The following is a 26034-nucleotide window of genomic DNA, read 5'->3' on the forward strand; positions in this document are numbered from 1 at the left end:
GGACAGCAATGCTAGTTGAAACTAAGAAATCGACTACGCTGAACTTGTATCCCGTACTGCACTTAAGCAATGCAGTTCGAAAGACTTTCGAGATACAACTGACATACATGTAACGTGATGTATTCTTTGCTAGTAATTTCATTCATTTCTTTCCATTGTATTTTGCGGAGAAATACTAAGATACAAACACGCGATATCGTTAACGTGAAAATACTACTGGCCCTTACATATGTGAAATAAAGTTTATCTCTCTCGCATTCCTTTGTTTCTCAACATTCTCCTCAGCTTTTTCATCTTTGCTCTCTGGCGACTTGTGATGTCATTGTTCAAAGCCGACGGGTTGTATCCCCTGCTAAACTAGACCCTCTTTTTTTCCCCTTTATTAATTCATCTGTTATATTGTGGGAATGCTGTAATACCTCTACTACTACCGTAATAGTTTGTGATCATCCAAGCTTGCCCATCTGTTCCTTCGTGCTTAGTTTGCACAACTGATAGAGCGAAATAAACTTCAACATAAACGCTTTTTCGCTCGAAATGCGCGGCTGAACCTCAACATGCCAAAGGTCCGGTATCTTTGCGGTCTGACATGCAGCTGTCTTTTATTTGAGAAAGTTGAGTGTAGCCGGTCAAACTTGAGTGTCACATCGCCTTCGGGTCTAGTGCAGCAGGGGATACAATTCGTCGGCTTTGAACAATGACGTCACAAGTCGCCAGAGATCATGTATTACAAAGATGAAAGAGCTGAGGAGAATGTTGAGAAACAAAGGAATGCGAGAGAGATAAACATTGATCTTGTCAAAAGGCGAGAAGCGATTCTTCTTAGTGTTGTAGCTCCCTTCAGTAGCTAATAACTGTTTTTTGGCTGTTAAAAAAAATCTCACGAGATATAATAAACTGATCCTACTTTATTAAGCAATATCCTGTCAAAAGCCGAGAAGCGATTCTTCTTAGTGTTGTAGCTCCCTTCAGTAGCTGATAAGTGTTTTTTGGCTTTTTTTTTAAAATCTCACGAGATAGAATAAACTGATCCTACTTTATTAAGCAATCAATAAAAAACTAAACTAAAACATAACAGCAATAGTTTTTTTATTGATTGCTTAATAAAGTAGGATCAGTTTATTCTATCTCGTGAGATTTTTTTAAAAAAGCCAAAAAACACTTATCAGCTACTGTGCCTTGGACGCTAATAGTATCCCATTCGTTACTTGAGCTTTATAGCTATACGCAACATTTTTATCTTGCTCGCGAATTGACATATATAGTGTCATTACCTCAATATCATTACGAAAAATATTAAGTACCGGCCGAATAAAAAACAAACAATTAAGTTAATTAAATCACACGTTTAATGATGTACCGAATATCAAGCGATCGCTTTTAGATTAACATTCAATTATTTTAATGATAGTGCTTATTAGATCACAGAACTGCTTTATTATCTATGCCTCGAAGTGAAGACATTAAGATCTATGACTAAGGAATGACGTCATTGTTCAAAGCCGACGGGTTGTATCCCCTGCTGCACTAGACCCTCGCCTTCAGTCAAAATTTCTCTCGGACACGCATTGTGACAAAACGTCAAGCAGAGCATCACAGTGTCAGATAATTTGTCAACACGCGAAATTTGACAAATTATTTTATAGCCTTTCTCATTGGCATTGCGTTGTTTTGCCGAGTCACGTGATCTCAGCGGTGAAATATTGCGGTGTCGCTACAGTTCGGCAGTTGGCATCCCTTCCACAGTCCCTACGTAGAGGTCGTCGATTTGTTTACTGTTTACAGGAATGGAAAAGTGGACAAACGAAAAAACCTTAAATTTCATAAACGCGATACATCTGCGACCAGAGCTTTGGGACGTAGAAAGTAGTGTGTACAAAGACCGCAATCTCAAAAAGGACAGTTGGCTAGCTGTTGCCGATGACTACGGTATCACACCCGATGAAGCCTACAAAAAATTTCGTAGTCTTCGTACGTACGCAAAATGCGAGGAGAAAAAGCACAGGAAGAGTGGAAGCAGTGGCGGGTCTACATCCCCATGGTTTGCGTACGATGCCATGAGTTTTATACTGTCCCAAGACGTGCCTGAAGCAGGAGCTGATAGTGAAAATGCAACTGCAGAGGTAAGCACAGAGTTTTATGTAATATTAGCGTAAATGTATGCTACAATATTATTCTGTAATCAGTAGACAATACATTATCTTTTCGGTACTTACTTTGCTAGCCTAAGCGATTTTGATCACTAACACTCATACATTGATCTCTATCTTTTCTGTGGCCCCTTTCACTTTCATTCCTAGATGTTGGTTGTCGGTAATACGCCTTTGTTTCTCCAGTATCCCCGTAATATTCTCCCTGTTTCAACATTCAGTTATAAAAATAACAGCCGTGGCAGTGAATATAGCATTTGTCTTAAGAGTTATCCATGACGCAAAAATATTGTAAATATGCACAAACCAAAGAAATTCTAGCAGTACTGTTCACATTCAGATACACAGTGTGTGAAAAAAAATTGCTTAAACAAGAGTTTGGAATGTTTAGATGACGTACGAAGGAACACTTTTTTAATGTGACTAGAATGTCAACGTTTCCCTGCATAGGAGTTCTTGAAGGTTTTGATGCTAGTGAACATAGATTGTGTACAAATTCCCATGTATTAATTCGTTTGGGCCCCTTGTGCTCCATAGTGGTTGTGTTTTTGCTGTGCTGCTATTGTCTTCCATTCCTGGTGTTCTTGATGAAGTTAGTAGCTGTTTTCTTGTTACTCCCTTGAGGTTTTCTGTTAACCCAGTACTCCTTCATTTTTTCTACTGAACTCTGTTTGCATTCCTGAGACCATTTTCTGGTCTGGTGGTCAACTTCTGCACAAGCTGTTAGACAGGGCATGGTTTCAGTAGCTAAATGTTTATCAGCCCTATTAGTTATTCTGTCCTGCCAGAGATGTTCTGCAAAGTCTTTCTCTATTGCTTGATCCAATGGCTTTACCCTTGTTGGTTACTTTGAACATCTTGTAAGGTAGGCTGTGGGGAAGTTCATTCTGTACAGGTGGCTATAAAAAGCTTGTAGTCTTCGCGTGGTGTTGGTAGATTTAACAGTTAGATTTGCATTATTGTCTCCCCTTCGGTACTCTCTTCGATTCCTCAATCTTGCACAGGAATTTCCTTCCTTGTAATTTGGAGACCGTTATTAGGTCTACTTGGCTAGCCACTCTGCTGTAAAGGGAACTGATGGTCTGTCTACAGTATTGTAGTCTTATACTCATTGAAAGATCTCTGCGAGCATAATATGTCCTATAGATTTAGATTTTCCTCTGTTTCAGAGCTACTATTTCACTGAGATCATGTGAGATCCATTTTCCTAGGTACTTTACGGTTTTGGCTCTCGATATGCTTGGTAACTCTGACTCTCATTGCTCTCGGGGTCCTTCAATATTGGCAATGAATTCAGTCCTTCTGATGCTGATCGATAGACCTGTCTTCTCCGCTATTAAATGCAGTGCTCAGACTACAGGGATGCGTCTTGCATGTTATTTACTAGTAAAGTCAGATCATCAGCAAAAACCGTGCACAGCATCCATAGGTTGTCTGCTTTGATCCACATCCTTAATTAGGTGTTAGCTGGTAGAGATATGGGATAAAGAGGATTGTTTGATACGAGATGTTGCCTTTGACCAGTGACATAAAAATTGTGTGACAGATGCAATAATGACATGGTGACTATATTGGTGGTGATCATTTTTCTAATGGGCTAAGCTATAGATCAGTCTATTACCACAACCAGTAATTTTTAGTTTCACATTTGTTGGTTTCACCAACTCTCAATCAAACTGTCGCCTTCCAGCCTAATGTAGACCTTGGGCAGTGCTACAGATATGTTTGTTACCAGTTTTTTTGCTTCCACATTCATTGGCTTCACCGCCCATCAACAATACTGAATGTATTCACCAGAAGGCGATGCCACAGCACCAATTAATGTAACATCAGTGGTCAAAGCTGACGAATGGTACAGAGTAGGCCTATTCCTCGACCGAAGATCCGGTCAATTCTCTAACGATTTTTTAGAGGATTCACTTATAATAGACACGAAATACGGCCTCCTTGTCTCGTGCTTTTGTGTTGATCGGGAAGCTCTCTCGGAGTTATCCCCTAAACTGTACTTCAGATTTGGTGTTGTACAGGGCGGCCTGCACCATCCTATTGAGTTTTTCATTGAGCTCTAGTTCTCTTAGTATTCCAAAGAGAGTGGTTCTACTCATGAAGTTGTATATCTTCTGGAAACATGTGCGGGTAGTTACCCACTGTCTGGCTATTTTCTTAATATATCGGGGGATGATCTTGAGGGTTTGGTTTTGTGTTTGTTCAGTAAAGGATATTGACCCTTTGAAACCTGTTCGGTATACCCCTAGCGCACTGTCCGGCTGTCTTGTTACATATTATTCAAGGATCTTTGAAAAGATTTTGTATGTAATTGCAAGGAACAATACTCCTCTGCAGTTACCGGAGCCTGTTTTTCTTCCTTCTTTTGAATGGGCTAAGGTCCAGTCATTTGAGTGATGAATATTGTTTTAGATATGGTTTTTTGAAAATGTTGTCCATTTACATTGATGCGAAACTGGCAGTGTGCTAATGATTGTGCAATAAAGCAACACACTTTGTATGCTGTGATTGCAGTGCACACACTTGCTGTTTAGAGATGACCAGTTTCAACATCTTATGCTGCCATCATCTGATCATATGGAACTCGTGATAAAACTGCCACGTTACATTATATGAAATCGAAGTATTAAAGGCAGCGCTCCCCATGTCTACATGTCTTGATAAAAATCCTGTTTATAAAATGCACACAGTTAAAATTCTTGTATCATCTATGCTTGTTGGTGGCACATGTGATTCTCACAAGCTTGCCACACAGCATTCAGTGCTGTTAGAGCTGTGTGGAAAGCTTGTGAGAATAATGTTCACAGCCAACAAGCATGGACGATACAAGGATTTTATCATTTGGGTGCATTTTTGAGTGCATTTTTATCCACTGTGAATTTCATCAGTGGATTTTTATCAGGATACATATACTTGGAGGATGTTTATGCTCTGACTTCATGTAATGTAACGTGGCAGTTTTATAAGTTCCATTAGATCAGATGACCGCAGCATAAAACTGTTGAATCCAGTCATCTTGGAACAATAAAAGTGTGTACACTGCAATTGCAGTGTACGGGGTATGTTCATTTTCGACCGTACAATCGCCCCACAGCACAGCATATGTAGCTTAAAAGATTGTATAACACACTCACAAGAACCATTTTTCACAAATAATGTCTTCAGGTTTAGCCAAAAGGGCAATCAGTTTTTGGTGAGTGTCTGTTGCTGTCTCAACTTGCCCTTGCATTAAAAGAAACAGATAGGTGAGCAACATCTCTAAAACAACATTCGTCACATGGCAGTTTTAATATCATCTCTGATAATCAAACTAAAAACCATCATGCATCTCTAGTGAGTAGACAGTGCAAGTTTCACATAAAGTGTTCCTTTTTAGCTCCCATAAACACTACAGAATTTTGTAGTGCTGTTCTTTTTATACCCTGGATAATTTTTCAGAAGATTAAAGAAAAAGCACCTAATCCAAAATTGTTTGCCATTACCATTCATGCTCCAGATATTGGTAAGTTGCTAATGGACTTTTAAATCAGTTGAGAATGGATTCATATGATTTTCTGTCACTGTTAATGCATTGTTAGCAAGAAATACATTCCGGTATCAGTATGGGATTGACACATCTTCATCGGGAAGAGGACCTCCCACAGGGGCTCGCCGTTCTGTGTCGGGTTTGTGCTCGGCTACCACGGGGCCCCAGCCTTTGCAGCATCTTTTCCTTTCCGTGCTGCATGTCATCCTCTTGCTGTTCTTTTTTCTGCTCCCTTGGGGAACATGTCTGGCTTGTTTTTGGAAATGGGTTCCACATTTTCAAAAGTCAATATCAGAACAGTCTCTCCACTGTTTGTGGTTCCTTTTTCGTTCTTCGTTTCCTTTCTCCCTTTCTCCACTTCTGCGTTTCAGGTTCCTCTTTTTCTTCTTCCTCCCTGTGTGCTCGAAGGCCAGCTCGTGCGTCTGACGTGTAACAGGTGACATTGTTATGTGTAATTTCCAGCCTCAGGTACCTTCCCAAATTGCCGATACGTCCCTCTTTCAGGTGTTTGGGAGGTGTGAACAATCGTGTAAGGCAGGTGCGCCCCCTTCTGTAGCCCCCAACCCTGCCGCCTCCCAGTTAGGAGTGCGCCATCGGAGATGCTGGCAATCGTGGGGATTTTCTGGCAATGAGCCAGTCATCTCAGTCAGTGTCTACGAAACATAAACGGAATGAGGCTAACAATTCGAAGACCCTACCAGCTGGACCACGGTTCCTCGTGGTTGCACGTACAGAGGACGGTCAGTCCTTTGCTACAGTGAATCCATTTATTATTCAGAAAGGTGTTGATGCTGTTGCTGGCTCTATGAAATCCTGCTCTTGTTTACACAGTGGCACTTTGCTTTTGGAGACTGCTACTGACTCTCAAGCACAACTACTGCTTGCAGCTTTGCTCCTCCACGGGTATCCAGTTCGTGTCGAGGCCCTTCGAATGCTAAATTCTTCCTGTGGTGTTGTTTAAATTGGACTGTTTGATGGTCTGACTGAGGCAGAAATCCAAACATACTTTTCCGGTCAGGGTGTCATTGCAATCCATTGGTTGATGAAAAAGGTAGGTGCCTCCTTATTGCCCAGAAGCGCTCTTTTTCCCACTTTTGATAGAGTGGTTCTTCCGTCAAAGATCAAAGTGGGTTATGAAGTGCTCGCAGTCAGTCATTGTGAACCTGATGTGCTGCTACCAGTGTCATAGTTACAACCACACTGGAGTGTCTTGTCGACTCCTGGCCACACGTGTAACTTGTGGTAGGGATGCTCACGAGGGCGATTGTCCTCCTCCTCCCCGCTATATCGACTACAGTGGCAACCGAGCTGGCTCCTCCTGAGATTGTCCCGTGTATCTCGACGAGCGGGCCATCCGGGAAATCTGGGCTGAGGAAAAAGTGCCTTACGTGGTCGCTCACAATTCAGACTCCCTGCGATCTGCTGTCTGGCACACACAGTACTGTTCTCGCTGCTTCGCGAAGCACGGCCACATAGACATACCACCTGAAATTTGGCACCACGGTTGTAAAATTGCCCAGTGTCGTGAGCTTCCGCCCTGAGGACAGCATTCCACCTCGTCGGGGATTCGTGCTGCTCGTCCAGGATTACGATCGTAGTCACCCCGTCTTTCTGACTACTCAGCTTCAAGCTGTTGCAGTTTGCCTTTCCGTTCCTCACTTGACCTTTTCCCTTTGTACCGTTCACATCCCTCCGTCATTCAGTGTCAGTCCATTCTCTCTGACATATACTCGAGCGACCATTTCCCGTGTGTTATCCATTTGCTGACTCCTACCCCACCTCTGTGCACACTCAAATGGCAGCTTTCTAAGGTCGACTGGAGGATTTACTCTTTCCTGGCAATCTTTGATGAACCACATTTCCCCAGTTGTGATGACCATGTAGAATATCTTACAAATGTTATCCGTACTGCTGCAGAACATTCTATTCCTCGCACTTCCTCTTTAGCGTGCCCTGTCCTGTTCCCTCAGTTGACTGAGGTGTGCAGTGGTGCAATTTGCTTGCGGAGACGTGCTCTCCACATTTTTAACTGCCATCCTGCAATGGCAAACTGCATTTGTTATAAACAGTTGTGTGCACAACATCGTCGTGTTCTTCGGGATAGCAAAAAAGCTAGCTGAATTTCGTGTACTAGTTCTTTTAACAGTTCCACTCTGTCTTCCATTGTGTGCGCCAATCTCTGACAGTTCTGAGACCGAGGTCCAGTCCCCAAATTGTGGCCTCACAGTAGCAGACGGTGTCACGGTGGTCCCTATTGCTATCTCCCACACCGTGGGCCGCTATTTTGTGGAGATTTTGAGTTCCTCCCACTGTCACCCTACCTCCCTCCACCAGAAACGACTGGAAGAGGATCAGGTGATATCCTTTCCTTCTCAGAATTGTGCTACAATGCCTCCTTTACTATGAGGGAGCTAGATCGTGCTCTCCATTCATCCCGATCCTCCGCCTCGAGGCTAGACGATGTTCACGTCAGGTTTTGCAGAACCCCTCTCTTGTGGGCAACCACTTTCTGCTTCGCAAGTACAATCGCTCCCGAAGGAGGTTACCCCCGGTTCAGTCTACCACTCCCGTTTTGTCGAACTTCGTTCGAAGTTCATTAATATGACCTTCATTTATACAGATGGCTCTAAGACCAATGACGGGGTCGGGTGTTCTTTTATTGTCGGGGCACAAAGTTTCAAATACCGGCTCCATGGCCATTGTTCGGTCTTCACAGCTGAGCTCTTTGCCCTCTACCAGGCTGTTCTTTACATCTGCCGCCACCGACATTCTGCATATGTCATCTGCTCCGATTCCCTGAGCGCTATCCAGAGCCTCAGTGATCCGTACCCGGTTCACCCTTTCGTGCACCGGATCCAACGCTGTCTTCAGCAGCTGGTGGACATCGGTTCCCCGGTTAGCTTTATGTGGATTCCTGGCCATGTCGGTATCCCTGGGAACGAAGCTGCAGATGCCGCAGCCAAGGCTGCGGTCCTCCAGCCTCGAACAGCTTCTTGTTGGGTCCCTTCGTCAGATTGTAGCAGGGTGATTTGTCGGCGCATTTTATCGCTGCGGCATGCCGATTGGGCTGCACTTACAGACAACAAGCTTCGGGCCTTAAAACCTCTTCCCGTGGCTTGGACGTCCTCCTCACGCCCTTCTCGGCGGGAGGAGGTAGTTTTGGCCCGGTTACGAATTGGACACTGCCGGTTCAGCCATCGCTATCTGCTGACGGCTGCGCCGGCGCCGTTCTGCCCGTGTGGGCAATTGCTGACGGTCCGCCACATTTTAACGTCCTGTCCGGATTTTAACACCCTGCGTCTCGATCTTGGCCTGCCGTGTACTGTAGAAGCCATTTTAGCGGATGACCCACGAGCAGCTGCTCGCGTTCTTCATTTTATCAATTTGACAACCCTCTCAAAGGACATTTGATTATGCTGTTTTCCTTTTTTAATCCTATGCCTGTCAGTCTGTCTTTTATCGTGTTTTCCGTTTCGTTGCTGTTTTAAACTTGTGACTCGCGGTGCATTCCTAACGTAGTCTGGGCGCTAATGACCGTTGAAGTTGTGCGCCCTAAAACGAGAAAAAAAAAAAAAAGTACAATCGCATCTGCGCAGAGGACACATTTCCCGGATGCTAGCGTGAAGCTGCTGCCGTACCCGTACCTAAGCCTGGTAAGGAGAAACTCCTTCCTTCTAGTTATCTCCCCATTTTTCTCACCAGCTACGTTTGGAAGGTGACGGATCGTACGATTCACACCCGGCTGGTGTGGTGGTTAGAGTTTCGCAATTTACTGACCACTGCACAGTTTGGATTTTGAGTGTGCCGTTCTGTGGTTGACCGTCTTGTCACCTTGTCAACCCCTGTTGTAATGGTGTTCTGTGGAAACTCCAGACTGTGGCTGTGTTTTTTGATTTGGAGCCAGCCTGTGACACCTGCCGGAGGACAGGTATCCTCCGTACTCTCTACATGTTGGGCTTCGGTGACCGCATGTCCCAGTTCCTTCAGAAATTTTTAGAAGACGGATTTTTCAAGGTAATAGTGGGTCCTGCCTTGTCGGACATCTTTATCCAGGAAACGGTGTACCTCACAGTTCTGTCCTGAGAGTCGTCCTCTTTGCCATCGCCATTAACACTATAATGGCCTGTCTCCTGTCGGGTATCTCCGCTTGCTTTTCGTTGACGATTTTGCCACCTATCACAGTTCTCGACGGATTTGTGTCGTTGAGCGGCGTCTTCAGCGATGGCTCGATCGTCTTTACTTGTGGAGCATCGACAGTGGCTTTCGTTTTTCCACCGTTTGTATGAATTTCTGCTGGCACAATTGATTTCCTCCACTATCTTTACATCTTAGGCCTACTAATCTTCTGTTCGTTGAAACGACGAAATTCCTTGGGCTCGTGCTCGATAGGAAACTTTCTCGGTCCTTCCACATGTTGTAGCTGGCTGCCTGCTATTCGTGGTCCCTCAGTGTCCTACGTTTCCTCTGCAGTGCTACCTGGGAGCAGATTGGACCACCCTCCTCTGTTTGTACCAGTCTCTTGTTGATTGGAAACTAGACAGTGGGTGTCTCATTTACGCATCTGTCCATCTTACGCCGTCTCGATACAGTCCACTATCGTGCCATCCGTTTGGCCACTGGCACCTTCTACACGAGCCCAGTTGAGAGTCTGTATGCAGAAGCTGTCGAACTACCACTGTGACTTCTTCCTCAGCAGATACGCATGCCTTTGTCTGCCCCATTTGGCCACCCATTCTATTCCTCCTCCTTCGATGATTCCGTTGATTGCCAGTATGGGGCACATCCCTCTTCTCTGTTACCTCCTGGTGTTCACTTTCAGCTCCTGCCCCAACAGCTTAACTTCACATTACCTGCTATTTTCCCAATGGGCTTCATGTGGTGGCCCATGTTCACCTTGGCCGTCATTCACTTCCAAAAGACAGTACGCCAGGCTTGCTGTATCGCTGTATGTTTCATTAGCGTTACTGCCTCCGGATCATTGGGTCCTGGTTTTGATTCCCGGTCAGGTTGGGGATTTTCTCTGCCCAGGGATTGGGTGCTAGTGTTGCCATCATCATCATCATCATCATCATCATGTGACAGTGGCTAGATTGGACTGCATAAAAAAAAAAAGAATTGGACTGTGTAAAAATTGGGACTTTGTACAGGCGCTGATGACCGCGCAGCTGAGCGCTCCACAAACCCATCATCATCATCATCATCATCATCATCATGTTTCATGACCCTCGCACGGAATTTCACAATAGAACCTTTGTGTGCACTGATGGCTCTCGAACTGATGATGGTGTTGAGTGTGCGTTCGTCATTGGCACTGATGTTTTTTTCAGTATCTGCTTCCGGAACACTGCTCAGTATTTGCAGCAGAGCTCTTTGCCCTGTATCAGGCTACACAGGGGTTTCCAATTGTGTCATCTGCTCAGACTCTCTCAACACTCTTCAAAGCCTCTGTGTGTTGTACACTGTCCATCCCTTAGTGCAACGGGTTCATCATTTGCTCACTCTTGGTGGAGCCACTGTGGTGTTTACATGGGTTCCTGGTCAGATCAGTCTGACGAGAAAAGAGGCTGCTGATGGTGCTGCCGAGGTTGCAGTCCTGGTACCTCGGCCCACTAGTGCTTCCATTCCCTCTGATGATCTCAGTGTTGCCTTCTGTCAGCAGGCGATGTTACTTTGACATGATCACAGGTTCTCCCTTCATGGGAACAAGCTCCGGGAAATTAAACATGTCTCAGTGGCTTGGATGACCTCTGTCCTCTCGCTGTGAGGAGATCATTTTAGGAAGGTTGCTTATTGGGCTCTGTCTTTGTAGCCCTTGCCATTTGTTAAGTGGTGCTCCCCCACCACTTTGTGCTCATTGCCCTTAACCTTTGACAGTTTGCCATTTCCTGACAGAGTGCCTGTTTTTTAACCACTTACGTTCCAATTTATGTTTACCATCTGAGTTATCGGCCGCTTTAGTGAACAACGTGTGGGCTGTTGACTGCTTTTTACTTTTTATCTGCCATAGCAATATGGCGAAGGACACTTAATCTTTAGTTTAGGACCTAGGTTTCTGTGTGGTGTATTTTATGGACCTTTCTTCAGGTACCTGTTTTTTAATGTTTTTCCTTCCATCAATTGGGCTTAACGTGTAGTTGCTTTTAACTCCCTCCTCCCCGTGTTCTACAGTTCTGACATGGGTGCGTATGATTCGCATGTTTTTGTGTGCTAAAAGAAAGCAATACAAACATCAGAAAGAGAAACAGTTTCAGGTAGTTTTAATGTTTGGTCCTGTAGGGCTTGTGCATTTGAAAGCTCTGCAATCTTCATTGATATCAGACATGCACGTAAGTGGATGGGTAATTTGCTTTTGCAACTACAAATAGTATGTACTGGAAAACTGTTAATAATTGAATTATTTATTTTCATTATTTACCAGGCACTGATTACCTCTGTGTTTGCAGTGAATGTAACCAATGTGGTTAGGTAACTTCCAGCTATCTGGAAGATCTTTGGCAATCGTTTTCCATTATTTAGTAAGTTGTAGCACTTAGAAAAATTGTCAGTAAATGTAGAAGAGGTATGCAAGCCGCTTCTGTAGCAGTTATTACAGCATCTAATTATGGACAAGCACCTAATATTGCAGCATGCTCTACATCTCTCTTCATTACGGCATGCAGCACAAAATAAAAAAATAAAAATGTTTTGACCTGAGACTGGAGTAACCAAAAGTTAGTGCGGTCTTCAATGCAGCCACATCTTTCCTATTGTGATGTAGTTAGTAACAGCACAAACAGTGATCAAACTCCAGACAATTTGAGCCTACTAAGAGTGCTCGCATATGGTGTGTGCCTAACTTGTAGTTGTTCGATCACGTCAGTCCTTCCTGTGCCGATTTAGGCTGGCTGCGGCCAGATGGGCCTTGTGGTATAACTGGATAGATAAAAAATATACTCACCGATCAGCCAGTTGCTATCTTCCTACATCAAACATTACATCCCATACAGCCTCAGCACTTGAGGCAAACGTATTTTTCATATGCAGACTCTTTACAATAATATACCAACATGCCTATCTCAGCCTTTAATGGGTGTAATTACCCACCAGTCTAGTTGAAAAGCAAGATTTCTTGGGTTGTTACATCCAAATGATACTGCTGCTCCATCCAAAAAAAACAATTTACGAATACATCTCTTATGACTAAGTAATATCCTAATCTTGAATGTATAATCAGCAACTTCCACAACACTATTACTTCCTAAAATCGTGCCCCGAAATGATGGCCATTCTGTTATTTTGCCTATTCTTCTAGACTAGCTTTTCATCCCCCCTCCCCCTCGAATCTCCACAGTATCATGGTCAGGCCCTGACCTCTTCCTGCACCTATTTCTGTACTATCATATGGCTCCTACCATTGTGACAGTATCTGCTGTAACAGTTGCCCTATGCACCTTCCTACCACCACCTGTACTAGCCACGTCACTGGCAAAGCATACACTATCAGAGAATGAGCCAACTATGAAATGATACGTCATGTACCAGTTGCTATGTAAACACTGTTTGGCCTTCCACATTTGTGCACCAAGTTATCAGTCAGGATGAACGGGCATAGACGGAAGTTGTACAGAGGCAACACAGAATACCCTGTCGCGCAGGGTGCTGTACGACATGACAGTTGTGACTTTTGTGCCTATTTCACCACACGTCATCTGAATTCTTCCCCTTGATACAGTTTCTCAGAACTCTGCAAGTTGGAACTGACATAACTAAACGTCCTCTGTTCTTGCCAAACACCTGGCCTCGATTTCTCGGGTCTCGGCATTTCTTCTCAATAACTATTCCTTTCCTTGCTCCCGTTTAGTTTTCTGCATCTTTTCCTATCTGACCTGCCTATTTTTCCTTGCCCCCCCACCTGTACTACATACGAGGGTCGTCCACAAATTAAGTTCCGTTTCTATTTCTATCCGCGGCAGCGCTACGATCGCAGTTCCGAGCATGCGCGGCGGGTACTCTGACGCGAGGAGAGGACGTGTACGCCATTTTCAGATCACTGCTGCCGACGTGTGCTTTGTAGTGCTTCTTTTTAATGTCAGCCGTAATTGAAAATGCTGCCGCGTGTGAAATCAGACCTGTGATTCGTTTTCTAAATGCAAAGAAAGTTAAACCAAAGGAAATTCATCGGCAAATCTGTGAAGTTTACAGACAAAATGCTATGAGTGATTCGATGGTTAGAAGATGGGTCAGACTGTTCAATGAAGGACATGATCAAATGCACGATGCAGAACGAAGTGGATCCCCATCTGTGGTTACTGATGGACTGGGTCACACAATTGAAGAGAAGATTAAGCACAGCCGTAAGTTTACACTTAGTGCCCTCGCTATGGAAGTTCCGCAAATCTCACGATCACTGATTCGTGAAATTGTTCCTGAAAAACTGAAATTTCGAAAACTTTGCTCACGTTTGGTACCCAAAATTCTTACTGATCGACACAAAAAACAATGAATGGGCAGTGCACTTCAGTTTTTTTGACATGCTAGAATGAAGGACGCGATGGTTTTCTTTCTCAGATAGTCACAGGGGATGAAACTTGGGTATCGTACGACACCCCTGAAACAAAACAGCAATCAGTGGAATGGAGGCACACTTCATCCCCGATGAAGGTTAAGCCTAAGCAAATCTTGACACCACGAAAAGTCATGCACTGTGTTTTGGGACAGAAAAGGCATTTTGCTGATTGCTTTCTTACCATGAGGCCAAACAATAAGTGCACATTAAGAAATTGCACCACACGGCGGCATTTTCAATTACGGTTGACATTAAAAAGCACTACAAAGCACACGTCGGCAGCAGTAATCTGAAAATGGTGTACATGTCTTCTCCTTGAGTAAGAGTAACTGCCACACATGCTCAGAACTGGGATCGTAGCGCTGCCGCGGATGGAAATAGAAACGGAACTTACTTTGTGGACGACCCTTAGCTTTCCACTCTTAACAACTCTTGCACAATGTTTTGCCAGCTACCTGTCTCGTTTAACCTCTCAAGTTTTGAAATCTCCCCATTTCGTAAACCTCACCAATCCTTTTCCTTCATCCTTCGTCCTTCCCTTTCGATCGGGAGCTGCCGCCACAGGCTCTGAAAGTGTCCACATTTCCTTAACTTGTGTGTTTTTTCTCATGCCACCACTTGCTGAGTAGATTTTTCATCCATCCCATTATATTTTCAAAAACTGGTTTTCACAGGTAGGTGATGTGATTTTCATACTTTTTCTTCATTGACCACTGTTCTCAAACATGAAATACCTATCCAGCATTCCTTAACTTCAGTGCTAGATTGGATATGTTGCTGAACTTGGACTAACACAAAGTCTTCAGCCATTTTCCCCTCCACTTCAGCCAAATGACTGTGGAATGAACTAGTGTGTAACCTGCATCTTGTTCAAAATCACTCTGCATTTGACAGGAGATCAGAGCTATAATTCTTAACATCAGCATAGCTTTGCTCTTGACTAGGGTTAATAGATTATTTTATGGAGATGTAGGACATTTGACAAAAATGGAGGATGTTGTTGGTCAATGCAAAAATAATTTAAAGTTCTAATTTAAATGCTATTTATATACACACAGACATATAAGTTTATATTTTCTTAAAATTGTGTGCATTCAGTGTCAAATGTGATCAGTGATAGCTGTCAGTTATTCTTCTCTGATGAAATAATCGTGCACAAAAAATCTAGTGTGTTTGAAATATAACTGAGAAATTCGACACAACTCGAGTTTTTAAAATTGCACTTCATAAAACAAAACCTTTGACTGAGTCAACAGATAATCTGTTCCTTTCATCCGTCCACTTTGCTCTTATTGTGTATTTTACATTCTACCGGCTTTGGCAGTAACTTTATTGGGTAAATAGAGATCCTACTGTGGGGTCAGTTTGCTCGTTTGGGAAGAGTGAGAGTAAAGCATTGCTTTACTTTGGCTCAGAGCGCAAGTGCAGTATTACCACATATCTTGTTCAGTGGTGCTTATGTGTGAGTATGCTTTTTGAATGTAGCCATATCGAGTTCCACTTGCGGTTAGTAACCAATTATTTATCTCTCTTTTTCTGGTCACCAGTTCATTTTTTAACAGTCAGTAAAATGTAGGACTGTAGAGACTTTTCAAACTCCTCCTCCCCCCTGGATGCCAGACAAATGGTTGGAATTCCAGACATCTGGTAACCCTATTCTTGACATATCCCAGCTGTTTTCCTTCTGTCCTACAGAAGAACCAGTATCTGTCACGTTGTAAACTGTGCACACTTTTCTTATCACTTTTTATTTCTGCATTCTTCCTACTATCTCCTCTGCTAATCTTATGCAGTCATGTCTAGCTCTTCTGCCTAGCCAACTTCTTCTCCACATTTGATTACTTCTGTGCTGTAACCACACATTTCTGTTAGATGTCATTACTCACATTTGACAAAACTGTAGTAAGAAATTTCTAAAATGATGATAATAAAATTAATATTTCTTAAATTAAGTATACTCAGTACTGTATATTATTATTATTATTATTATTATTATTATTATTATTATTATACTCTACCATCTGGTGACCAACATGTATGAGACAGGTGAAATACCCTCAGGCTTCAAGAAGAATATAATAACTCCAATCCCAAAGAAAGCAGGTCTTGACAGATGTGAAAATTACTGAACTATCAGTTTAGTAAGTCACAGCTGCGAATTCTTTACAGACGAATGGAAAAACTGGTAGAAGACGACCTCGGGGAAGATCAATTTGGATTCCGTAGAAATATTGAAACACGTGAGGCAATACTGACTCTACGACTTATCTTAGAAGAAAGATTAAGGGAAAGGCAAACCTACGTTTCTAGCATTTGTAGACTTAGAGAAAGCTTTTGACAATGTTGACTGGAATACTTTCTTTCAAATTCTTAGGGTGGCAGGGGTAAAATACAGGGAGTGAAAGGCTATTTACAATTTGTACAGAAACCAGATGGCAGTTATAAGAGTGGAGGGACATGAAAGGGAAGCAGTGGTTGGGAAGGGAGTGAGACAGGGTTGTAGCCTCTCCCTGATAATCTGAATATTGAGCAAGCAGTAAAGGAAACAAAAGAAAAATTCAGAGTAGGTATTAAAATCCATGGAGAAGAAATAAGAACTTTGAGGTTCGCCAACGACATTGTAATTCTGTCAGAGGCAGAAAAGGACTTGGAAGAGCAGTTGAACGGAATGGACAGTGTCTTGAAAGGAGGGTATAAGATTTCAAACTACATCCACATCCACATCCATATTCCGCAAGCCAGCTGATGGTGTGTGGCGGAGGGTACCTTGAGTACCTCTATCGGTTCTCCCTTCTATTCCAGTCTCGTATTGTTCGTGGAAAGAAAGATTGTCGGTATGCCTCTGTGTGGGCTCTAATCTCTGTGATTTTATCCTCGTGGTCTCTTCACGAGATTTACACCGGAGGGAGCAATATACTGCTTGACTCCTCGGGGAAACTTCAACAAAAGCCCGTTTCGAGCTACTGAGCATCTCTCTTGCAGTGTCTTCCACTGGAGTTTATCTATGATCTCTGTAACGCTTTCGTGATTACTAAATGATCCTGTAACGAAGCGCGCTGCTCTCTGTTGGCTCTCCTCTCTCTCTTCTATCAACCCTATCTGGTACAGATCCCACACCAGTGAGCAGTATTCCAGCAGTGGGCGAACAAGTGTTCTGTAACCTACTTCCTTGGTTTTCTCGACTGCGTTTCCTTAGGATTCTTCCAATGAATCTGTCGGGCATCTGCTTTACTGACGATTAATTTCATATGGTCATTCCATTTTAAATCACTCCTAATGCCTACTCCCAGATAATTTATGGAATTAACTGCTTCCAGTTGCTGACCTGCTATATCGTAGCTAAATGATAAAGGATATTTCTTTCTATGTATTTGCAGCACTTTACACTTGCCTACATCGAGATTAAATTGCCATTCCCTGCACCATGCGTCAATTCGTTGCAGATCCTCCTGCATTACAGTACAATTTTCAGTTGTTACAACCTCTCGATGTATTACAGCATCATCCGCAAAAAGCCTCAGTGAACTTCCGATGTTATCCGCAAGGTCATTGATGTATATTGTGAATAGCAACGTCCCTACGACACTCCCCTGCGGCACACCTGAGATCACTCTTACTTCAGAAGACTTTTCTCCGTTGAGAAAGACATGCTGTGTTCTGTTATCTAGGAACTCTTCAATCCAATCACACAATTGGTCTGATAGTCCATACGGTCTTACTTTGTTCATTAAACGACTGTGGGGAACTATATCAAACACCATGCGGAAGTCAAGAATCACGACATCTACCTGGGAACCCATGTCTATGGCCGTGTGAGTCTCGGGGGTGAATGGGAATGATCGTATTTTTCGAAACCCATGCTGATTCCTACTGAGTAGATTTGTAGTCTCCAGAAAAGTCATTATACTCAAATATAATATGTGTTCCAAAATTCTACAACTGGTCTACGTTGGAGATACAGGTCTAAAGTTCTGTACATGACATCCCTTCTTGAAAATGGGGATGACCTGTGCCCTTTTCCAGTCTTTTGGAACGCTACGCTGTTCTAGAGACCTACAGTACACCGCTGCGAGAAGGGGGCAAAGTTCCTTCGCATACTCTGTGTGAAATCGAACTGGTATCCCATCAGGTCCAGCGGTATTTCTTCTTTTGAGTGATTTTAATTGTTTTTCTATCCCTCTGTCATCTATTTCGATATCTACCATTTTGCCATCTGTCTGACAATCTAGAGAAGGAACTACAGTGGAGTCTTCCTCTGTGAAACAGCTTTGGAAAAAGACATTTAGTATTTTGACCTTTAGTCTGTCATCCTCTGTTTCAGTACCATTTTCGTCACAGAGTGTCTGGACATTTTATTTTGATCCACCTACTGCTTTGACATAAGAGCAAAATTTCTTAAGATTTTCTGCCAAGTCAGTACATAGAACTTTAGTTTCAAATTCATCGAATGCCTCTCACATAACCCTCCTCACACTACATTTCGCTTCGTGTACTTTTTGTTTGTCTCCAAGGCTTTGGCTATGTTTGTTTGCTGTGAAGTTCCCTTTGCTTCCGTGCGAAGATTGTCAGCTTGTTGTAAATTTTCAGAAATGTAAAATTTTGCGCCTCGTATGACTGCAATAACCGTGAGTCACTGTTGGAATCTGCCAACCCATATAATTAGCTGGGTGTAAAACTTCATAGGGATATGAAATGGAATGTTCACGTAGGGTTAGTCATGGGTAAAGCAGGTGGTTTATTATTTGAATACTGGGGAAGTGCAGTCAGCCTACAAAGGAGATTACTTAGGATCACTCATGAGGTCAGTGCTAGAATATTGGCGAAACTTGTGGGAGTGGTACCAGATAGGGCTAACAGAGGATATTGAAAGTATACAGTGAAGGGCAGCACAAATGTTCACTGTTGGTGGTGTGTGTCACTGAGATACTGAAGGAACCGAACTAGAAGACTCTTGAATTTAAACATAAACTATACCAAAAAAGTCTATAATGAAGTTCCAGTAACCGGATTTAAATGACGACTCTAGGAATATACTGCAACCTGCTACGTACTGCTCACATAGGGATCGTGAGGATAAGATTAGAATAATTACTGTATACACAGAGGCATTCAAATGATCATTCTTCCTGCACTCCAAGGTGAATGGAACAGGAAGAAACCCTAATAACTGGTACCCTCTGCCATACGCCTCAGTGGTTTCCAGAGTATAGATGTAGATGTAGAGTTCACCGAGCGAGGTGGCACAGTGGTTAGACACTGGACTCGCATTCGGGAGGACGACGGTTCAATCCCGCGTCCGGCCATCCTGATTTAGGTTTTCCGTGATTTCCCTAAATCACTCCAGGCAAATGCCGGGATGGTTCCTCTGAAAGGACACGGCCGACTTTCTTCCCTAATCCGATGAGACCGATGACCACGCTGTCTGGTCTCCTTCCCCAAACCAACCAACCAACCAACCAACCAACCAACCTAGATGTAGAGTTCCAAGTTGTACCAGCAGCCGAGCTAGCACAGTCACTGTGCGTAGGGAGATAAAAAGAATTGGATACAATGCTCAAGCAGCACCTCACTGAGCAACACATTTTGTGTAGTCATTGCCAAGTGACACTCGAGTTAGTGTACAGAGGAACGCTACCGGACAGTAGGTGCTTGGAAAGGAACGATTCAAAGTGACGATTCACACTATACCATGTGGCAGTCCAGTGGAAGATTTTGGGTGTGGCAGTCATGCTTGGGAATGTTTGCTGCCATGGTGTTTAGTGCCAGTAGTGAAGTATGGAAGAAGTGGAAAAAAAAAAAATGCTAGATGTGGAAGAGAATGTAAAACTTCTATTGTGTCCTGCGTATGGCAGAGGAACAGTTCTGTAGGTGATGATTCCGTCAGCATGACAAAGCTGTTTACCATAAAGCAACATGTGTTAGGCCATGACTTGTGGAGAATAAAATTCCTGAAATGGACTGACCTTCTCATAGTCCCCGCGTATAGTTGAACACTTGCAGGCCAAGTTAGAATGTCGACTTCGTTCCAGCCTCCAGCATCTGACTTCATTTCCTTCTCTGGTTTTATTTTCTGAGGAAGAAGGGGCTGCCATTCCTCCACAGACACTCGGACACCTCGTTGAAAGAGCCTGAGCAGAGTTCAAACCGGCTAAAGGTGTAAAAGGGACACGTCCTATATTAATGTCCGCTAATAGGTATCCAGATAATTTTGATAAGGACTTTGTTTTATAAACGTACTAAACAAATGACATTGTAATTCTGTCAGAGACAGCGAAGGACCTGCAAGAGCAGCCGAAGGGAATGGACAGTGTCTTGAAAGGAGGATATAAGATGAACATCAACAAAAGCAAAACGAGGATAATGGAATGTAGTCGAATTAAGTCGGGTGATGCTGAGGGAATTAGATTAGGAAATGAGACGCTTAAAGTAGTAAAGGAGTTTCGCCATTTGGCGAGCAAAATAACTGATGATGGTCGAAGTAGAGAGGATATAAAATGTAGACTAGCAAGAGAAATTTGTTAACATCGACTATAGATGTGTCAGGAATCCGTTTCTGGAAGTATTTGTGTGGAGTGTAGCCATGTATGGAAGTGAAACATGGACAATAACTAGTTTGGACACGAAGAGAGTAGAAGCTTTCGAAATGTGGTGCTACAGAAGAATGCTGAAGATAAGATGGGTAGATCACGTAACTAATGAGGAGGTATTGAATAGAATTGGGGAGAAGAGGAGTTTGTGGCACAACTTTACTAGAAGAAGGGATCGGTTGGTAGGAGATGCTCTGAGGCATCAAGGGATCACCAATTTAGTACTGGAGGGCAGCATGGAGGGTTAAAATCGTAGAGGGAGACCAAGAGATGAATACACTAAGCAGATTCGGAAGGATGTAGGCTGCAGACGATGAAGAAATTGATGAAATGTATGATGAGATAAAAGAAATTATTCAGGTAGTGAAGGCATACGAAAATTTAATAGTCATGGGTGACTGGAATTCGACAGTAGGAAAAGGAAGAGAAGGAAACGTAGTAGGTGAATATGGATTGGGGGCTAAGAAATGAAAGAGGAAGCCGCCTGGTAGAATTTTGCACAGAGCATAACTTAATCATAGCTAACACTTGGTTCAAGAATCATGAAAGAAGGTTGTATACATGGAACAACCCTGCATACTAGGTGGTTTCAGATAGATTATATAATGGCAAGACAGAGATTTAGGAACCAGGTTTTAAATTATAAGACATTTCCAGGGGCAGATGTGGACTCTGACCACAATATTCATTATGAACTGTAGATTAAAACTGAAGAAACTGCAAAAAGGTGGGAATTTAAGGAGATGGGACCTAGACAAACTGAAAGAACCAGAGGTTGTACAGAGTTTCAGGGAGAGCAAAAGGGAACAATTGACAGGAATGGGGGAAAGAAATACAGTAGAAGAAGAATGGGTAGCTTTGAGGAATGAAATAGTGAAGGGAGCAGAGCATCAAATAGGTAAAAAGACGAGGGCTAGTAGAAATCCTTGGGTAACAGAAGAGATATTGAATTTAATTGATGAAAGGAGAAAATATAAAAATGCAGTAAATGAAGCAGGCAAAAAGGAATACAAACGTCTCAAAAATGAGATTGACAGGCAGTGCAAAATGCCTAAGCAGAGATGGCTAGAGGACAAATGTAAGGATGTAGAGGTGCATATCACTAGGGGCAAGATAGATGCTGCCTACAGAAAAATTAAAGAGACCTTTGGAGAAAAGAGAACCCCTTGCATGAATATGAAGAGCTCAGATGGAAACCCAGTTCTAAGCAAAGAAGGGAAAGCAGAAAGGTGGAAGGAGTATATAGAGGGTCTATACAAGGGCAATGTACTTGAGGACAATATTATGCAAATGGAAGAGGAGGTAGATGAAGATGAAATGGGAGATACGACACTGCGTGAAGAGTTTGGCAGAGCACTGAAAGACCTAAGTCGAAACAAGGACCCGGCAGTAGACAACATTGCATTAGAACTACTGACAGCCTTGGGAGAGCCAGTCCTAACAAACCTTTACCATCTGGTGAGCAAGATGTATGAGACAGGCGAAATTCCCTCAGCTTCAAGAATAATATAATAATTCCAATCCCAAGGAAAGCAGGTGTTGACAGATGAGAAATTTACCGAACTATCAGTTTAATAAGTCACAGTTGCAAAATACTAAGGCGAATTCTTTACAGAAGAATGGAAAAACTGATAGAAACCGACCTCGGGGAAGATCAGTTTGGATTCCGTAGAAATGTTGGGACACGTGAGGCAATACTGACCCTACGACTTACCTTAGAAGAAAGATTAAGCAAAGGCAAACCTATGTTTCTAGCATTTGTAGACTTAGAGAAAGCTTTTGACAATGTTGACTGAAATACTCTCTTTCAAATTCTGAAGGTGGCAGGGGTAAAATACAGGGAGTGAAAGGTTATTTACAGTTTGTACAGAAACCATATGGCAGTTGTAAGAGTCGAGGGGCATGAAAGGGAAGCAGTGGTTGGGAAGGGAGTGAGACAGGGTTGTAGCCTCTCCCCGATGTTATTCAATCTGTATATTGAGCAAGCAGTAAAGGAAACAAAAGAAAAATTCGGTGTAGGTATTAAAATCCATGGAGAAGAAATAAAAACTTTGAGGTTCGCCGATGACATTGTAATTCTGTCAGAGACAGCAAAGGACTTGGAAGAGCAGTTGAACGGAATGGACAGTGTCTTGAAAGGAGGATATAAGATGAACATCAACAAAAGCAAAACGAGGATAATGGAATGTAGTCAAATTAAATCGGGTGATGCTGAGGGGATTAGATTAGGAAATGAGACACTTAAAGTAGTAAAGGAGTTTTGCTATTTAGGGAGTAAAATAACTGATGATGGTCGAAGTAGAGAGGATATCAAATGTAGACTGGCAATGGCAAGGAAATCGTTTCTGAAGAAGAGAAATTTGTTAACATCGAGTATAGATTTAAGTGTCAGGAAGTCGTTTCTGAAAGTATTTGTATGGAGTGTAGCCATGTATGGAAGTGAAAGATGGACGATAACCAGTTTGGACAAGAAGAGAATAGAAGCTTTCGAAATGTGGTGCTACAGAAGAATGCTGAAGATAAGGTGGGTAGATCACGTAACTAATGAGGAGGTACTGAATAGGATTGGGGAGAAGAGAAGTGTGTGGCACAACTTGACTAGGAGAAGGGCTCGGTTGGTAGGACATGTTCTGAGGCATCATGGGATCACCAATTTGGTACTGGAGGGCAGCGTGGAGGGTAAAAATCGTAGAGGGAGACCAAGAGATGAGTACACTAAGCAGATTCAGAAGGACGTGGGTTGCAGTAGGTACTGGGAGATGAAGAAGCTTACACAGGATAGAGTAGCATGGAAAGCTGCATCAAACCAGTCTCTGGACTGAGGACCCCAACAAGAACAACAACAACGATGACAAACAAATCATAAAGTTGACTCACTAAGGATGTCTGGTTAGATGTAAGAGAGGGTGCCAAGGCCATAATCTTGTCACATGAAATAAATAAAAACCGTACTAGAAATATAATATGCAGAAGTAAATTACATACTTCTGATAGTCCTAAACTGTTAGATACAATTTTTGTTACCGGGTATTTACTAATGAGTTCATTCTTGTTTTCAGACCCAGTTCAAGACTGAGTTTATGTTGCTGGATGAAGAAAGTGACATGTTGGAACCAGAAATACAAGCGGTACCGCTGAGGCATAGCTACAGTGTGCAGAAGAAAGGATCACACAGGGACAAGCTACAGGAGGCTGTCGATAAAGCCGTCCACATAGTTCATCACACCTCGCGGAAACGCACCAATCCGTCTGCGGCCTTCGGTGAACACGTGGCCAATAAGTTGTTACGTTACAGTGACTTGATCAGATCTGAAGTCGAATTCAAAATTAGTGAAGTACTGTACAAAGCAGATATGAAGATGCTTCGAAGTGAAAGTGGTCAGTCTGCGACGACTTTCTGTCCGCCTTCGCCCGAAGTTGTTTTCAGTGACGGCTCGAATTGACAGTCGCCTCAGTACGGCATTTGGAAAGAACTGTGCAGTTACGAACGGCGTACCACGAAGAAGTCGACGACAGGTCAGAGATCTTCCCTGCTCCTTTCTCGAAATGAATCGTTTATCCTTTGCCGACTGTGCGTCGGCCGTACTCAGTCGACTCTGTCACCTCCTCTGGCGAGAGGATCCACCCCGTTCTCGTGGCATCTCTCTGTCAGTGGTGTGTATCCTATTAAGGGTGCCCAACTTCACTGCTTTGTGGTGAATAGTGAAGATTGACAACACCCTGCCTCTACTGCTACTTGACAGCGTGTGAACAGCAGATTTGTTTTGACATTTTATTTTAGACTGTTTGATGGGTATTGAAGTTGACTTCCAACTGCAGGACTGAACTTGAGAGGGGGTCAGTGCACCACTCCTGCCTCATTGGGTTTCCTTACCTTTTGACATTTATTATCCCTCTTCCTGTTGCTTACTTGTTCACCTTGCTGCCTGCCTCAGATGGCACTTTCAATTTGGCAGCCTGTCATTTTCTTCTCCTGGAAATCTTTTGGCTTTGATTGTTACAGGGGAAAAAAAGAAATTATCACCACAGCTTTTAGTCCCATTACAACCTCCCCAAAAATTTATTAATTAATACATTTATTCATGTATGTACAGCGAAGGAGGGCAGATGTAGACATAATTGCTGTTATAAAAACTGCAGCAGCAAGTTATAATTATAATATGTTGCTAGATGTATAAACTTTTTGTAAGATTCATCTCGTCGTCATCGAGCTCGTAGTGAGCGACTTGCCAACCGTCCATTTTTTAATTAATTTATTTTTTATTAATTTTTTATTACATATTTTGTGTAAATTCATCGTTCTCTCTCTATAGTTGTAAATAACAATAAAACATTAAAATAAACATTTTATTTTATTTCAAATTTACCTTGATGAATTCCTTGAGTTCTTCTACCAGTATGTTGAAAATTTTGCTATTAAGAGGCACGTAAATGAGAAGTTCACTTTGAAAAGGTATGTCATGTATTTCTGTGTATCACCGGTAACAAAAAACCAAAGGGCAATCTCCTCTCTTGTTGTAAACGGTATACAATCTCTCGTATTAGTGCGGACCTTCCCAATTTTTCCACTACTTGCTTTCGCTGTGTTTTCAAACTTGTGTTTCAACATTCTACTGAAATTCTCTAAAAGAATTGTATCACTCCACGATTTAGTTTCAGAAGCAGTTCACTTGCTTAAAGAAGAGCAGGTCCACACAGCTTGATTTGTCATTTCATGTGGAATGCAGAGGGACGAGATCCGCAGTCACTCCCATATCTGCAGCTCGCTTTCGTCTATTTTGTGGCAGTGCTGTGGCACGGAAATGTATTGCTGCAAACATTACCGAGTAACAGTGGCTGGCAACATAGTCAAACTTGAGGCTGTAATTGATGTGACTGGGCAGTACTGTCAGCTGTGGCCCGTCTAAATACACCTTTATGGACTACTGGCACCGTCTGAAAATTTTGAGATGCGGTCATTACTTGTTAAGCATTTTTGGTTTCGTGGCCAGAATATTGTGGTGTGCCATCGTTTCTCTTTTGTTACTTAATGCAGTTAATTCCCCCCCCCCCCCCCCCTCTCTCTCTCTCTCTCTCTCTCTCTCTCTCTCTCTCTCTCTCTCTCTCATGAAACTACAGTCCAAAACGAGGATTATCCCAAAAGGAAGGTCTCCTGTTTTTTTTTTTATAAGTACGGAACTCTGTTTGTATCGCAGTTGGACACACTGTTATGAAGAGTGC

The 26034-nt window shown here is 42.8% G+C and overlaps 2 protein-coding genes across 2 annotated transcripts in view; both read left to right on the forward strand.

The window, feature by feature from the left end:
- LOC126213061 (tRNA-dihydrouridine(47) synthase [NAD(P)(+)]-like) overlaps positions 1-26034 on the forward strand; it is a 213678-nt gene that overhangs the window by 24423 nt on the left and 163221 nt on the right. The window lies entirely within an intron of this gene.
- LOC126213062 (uncharacterized) lies at positions 1533-25126 on the forward strand. Its single transcript, XM_049940636.1, has 2 exons — positions 1533-2123; positions 23874-25126. The coding sequence occupies exons 1-2, from the start codon at positions 1788-1790 to the stop codon at positions 24255-24257; spliced, it is 720 nt and encodes a 239-aa protein (XP_049796593.1). The 5' UTR covers positions 1533-1787; the 3' UTR covers positions 24258-25126.

Source organism: Schistocerca nitens, chromosome 11, assembly GCF_023898315.1.
Source record: "Schistocerca nitens isolate TAMUIC-IGC-003100 chromosome 11, iqSchNite1.1, whole genome shotgun sequence".
Classification (NCBI taxonomy): domain Eukaryota; kingdom Metazoa; phylum Arthropoda; class Insecta; order Orthoptera; family Acrididae; genus Schistocerca; species Schistocerca nitens.

Excerpts from the sequence above, each read along its gene's own strand:
- LOC126213062 (XM_049940636.1), top strand. The coding sequence starts at position 1,788 with ATGGAAAAGTGGACAAACGAAAAAACCTTAAATTTCATAAACGCGATA. Across the intron at positions 2,124-23,873 it reads GTGAAAATGCAACTGCAGAG|ACCCAGTTCAAGACTGAGTT; the intron begins GTAAGCACAGAG and ends TCTTGTTTTCAG.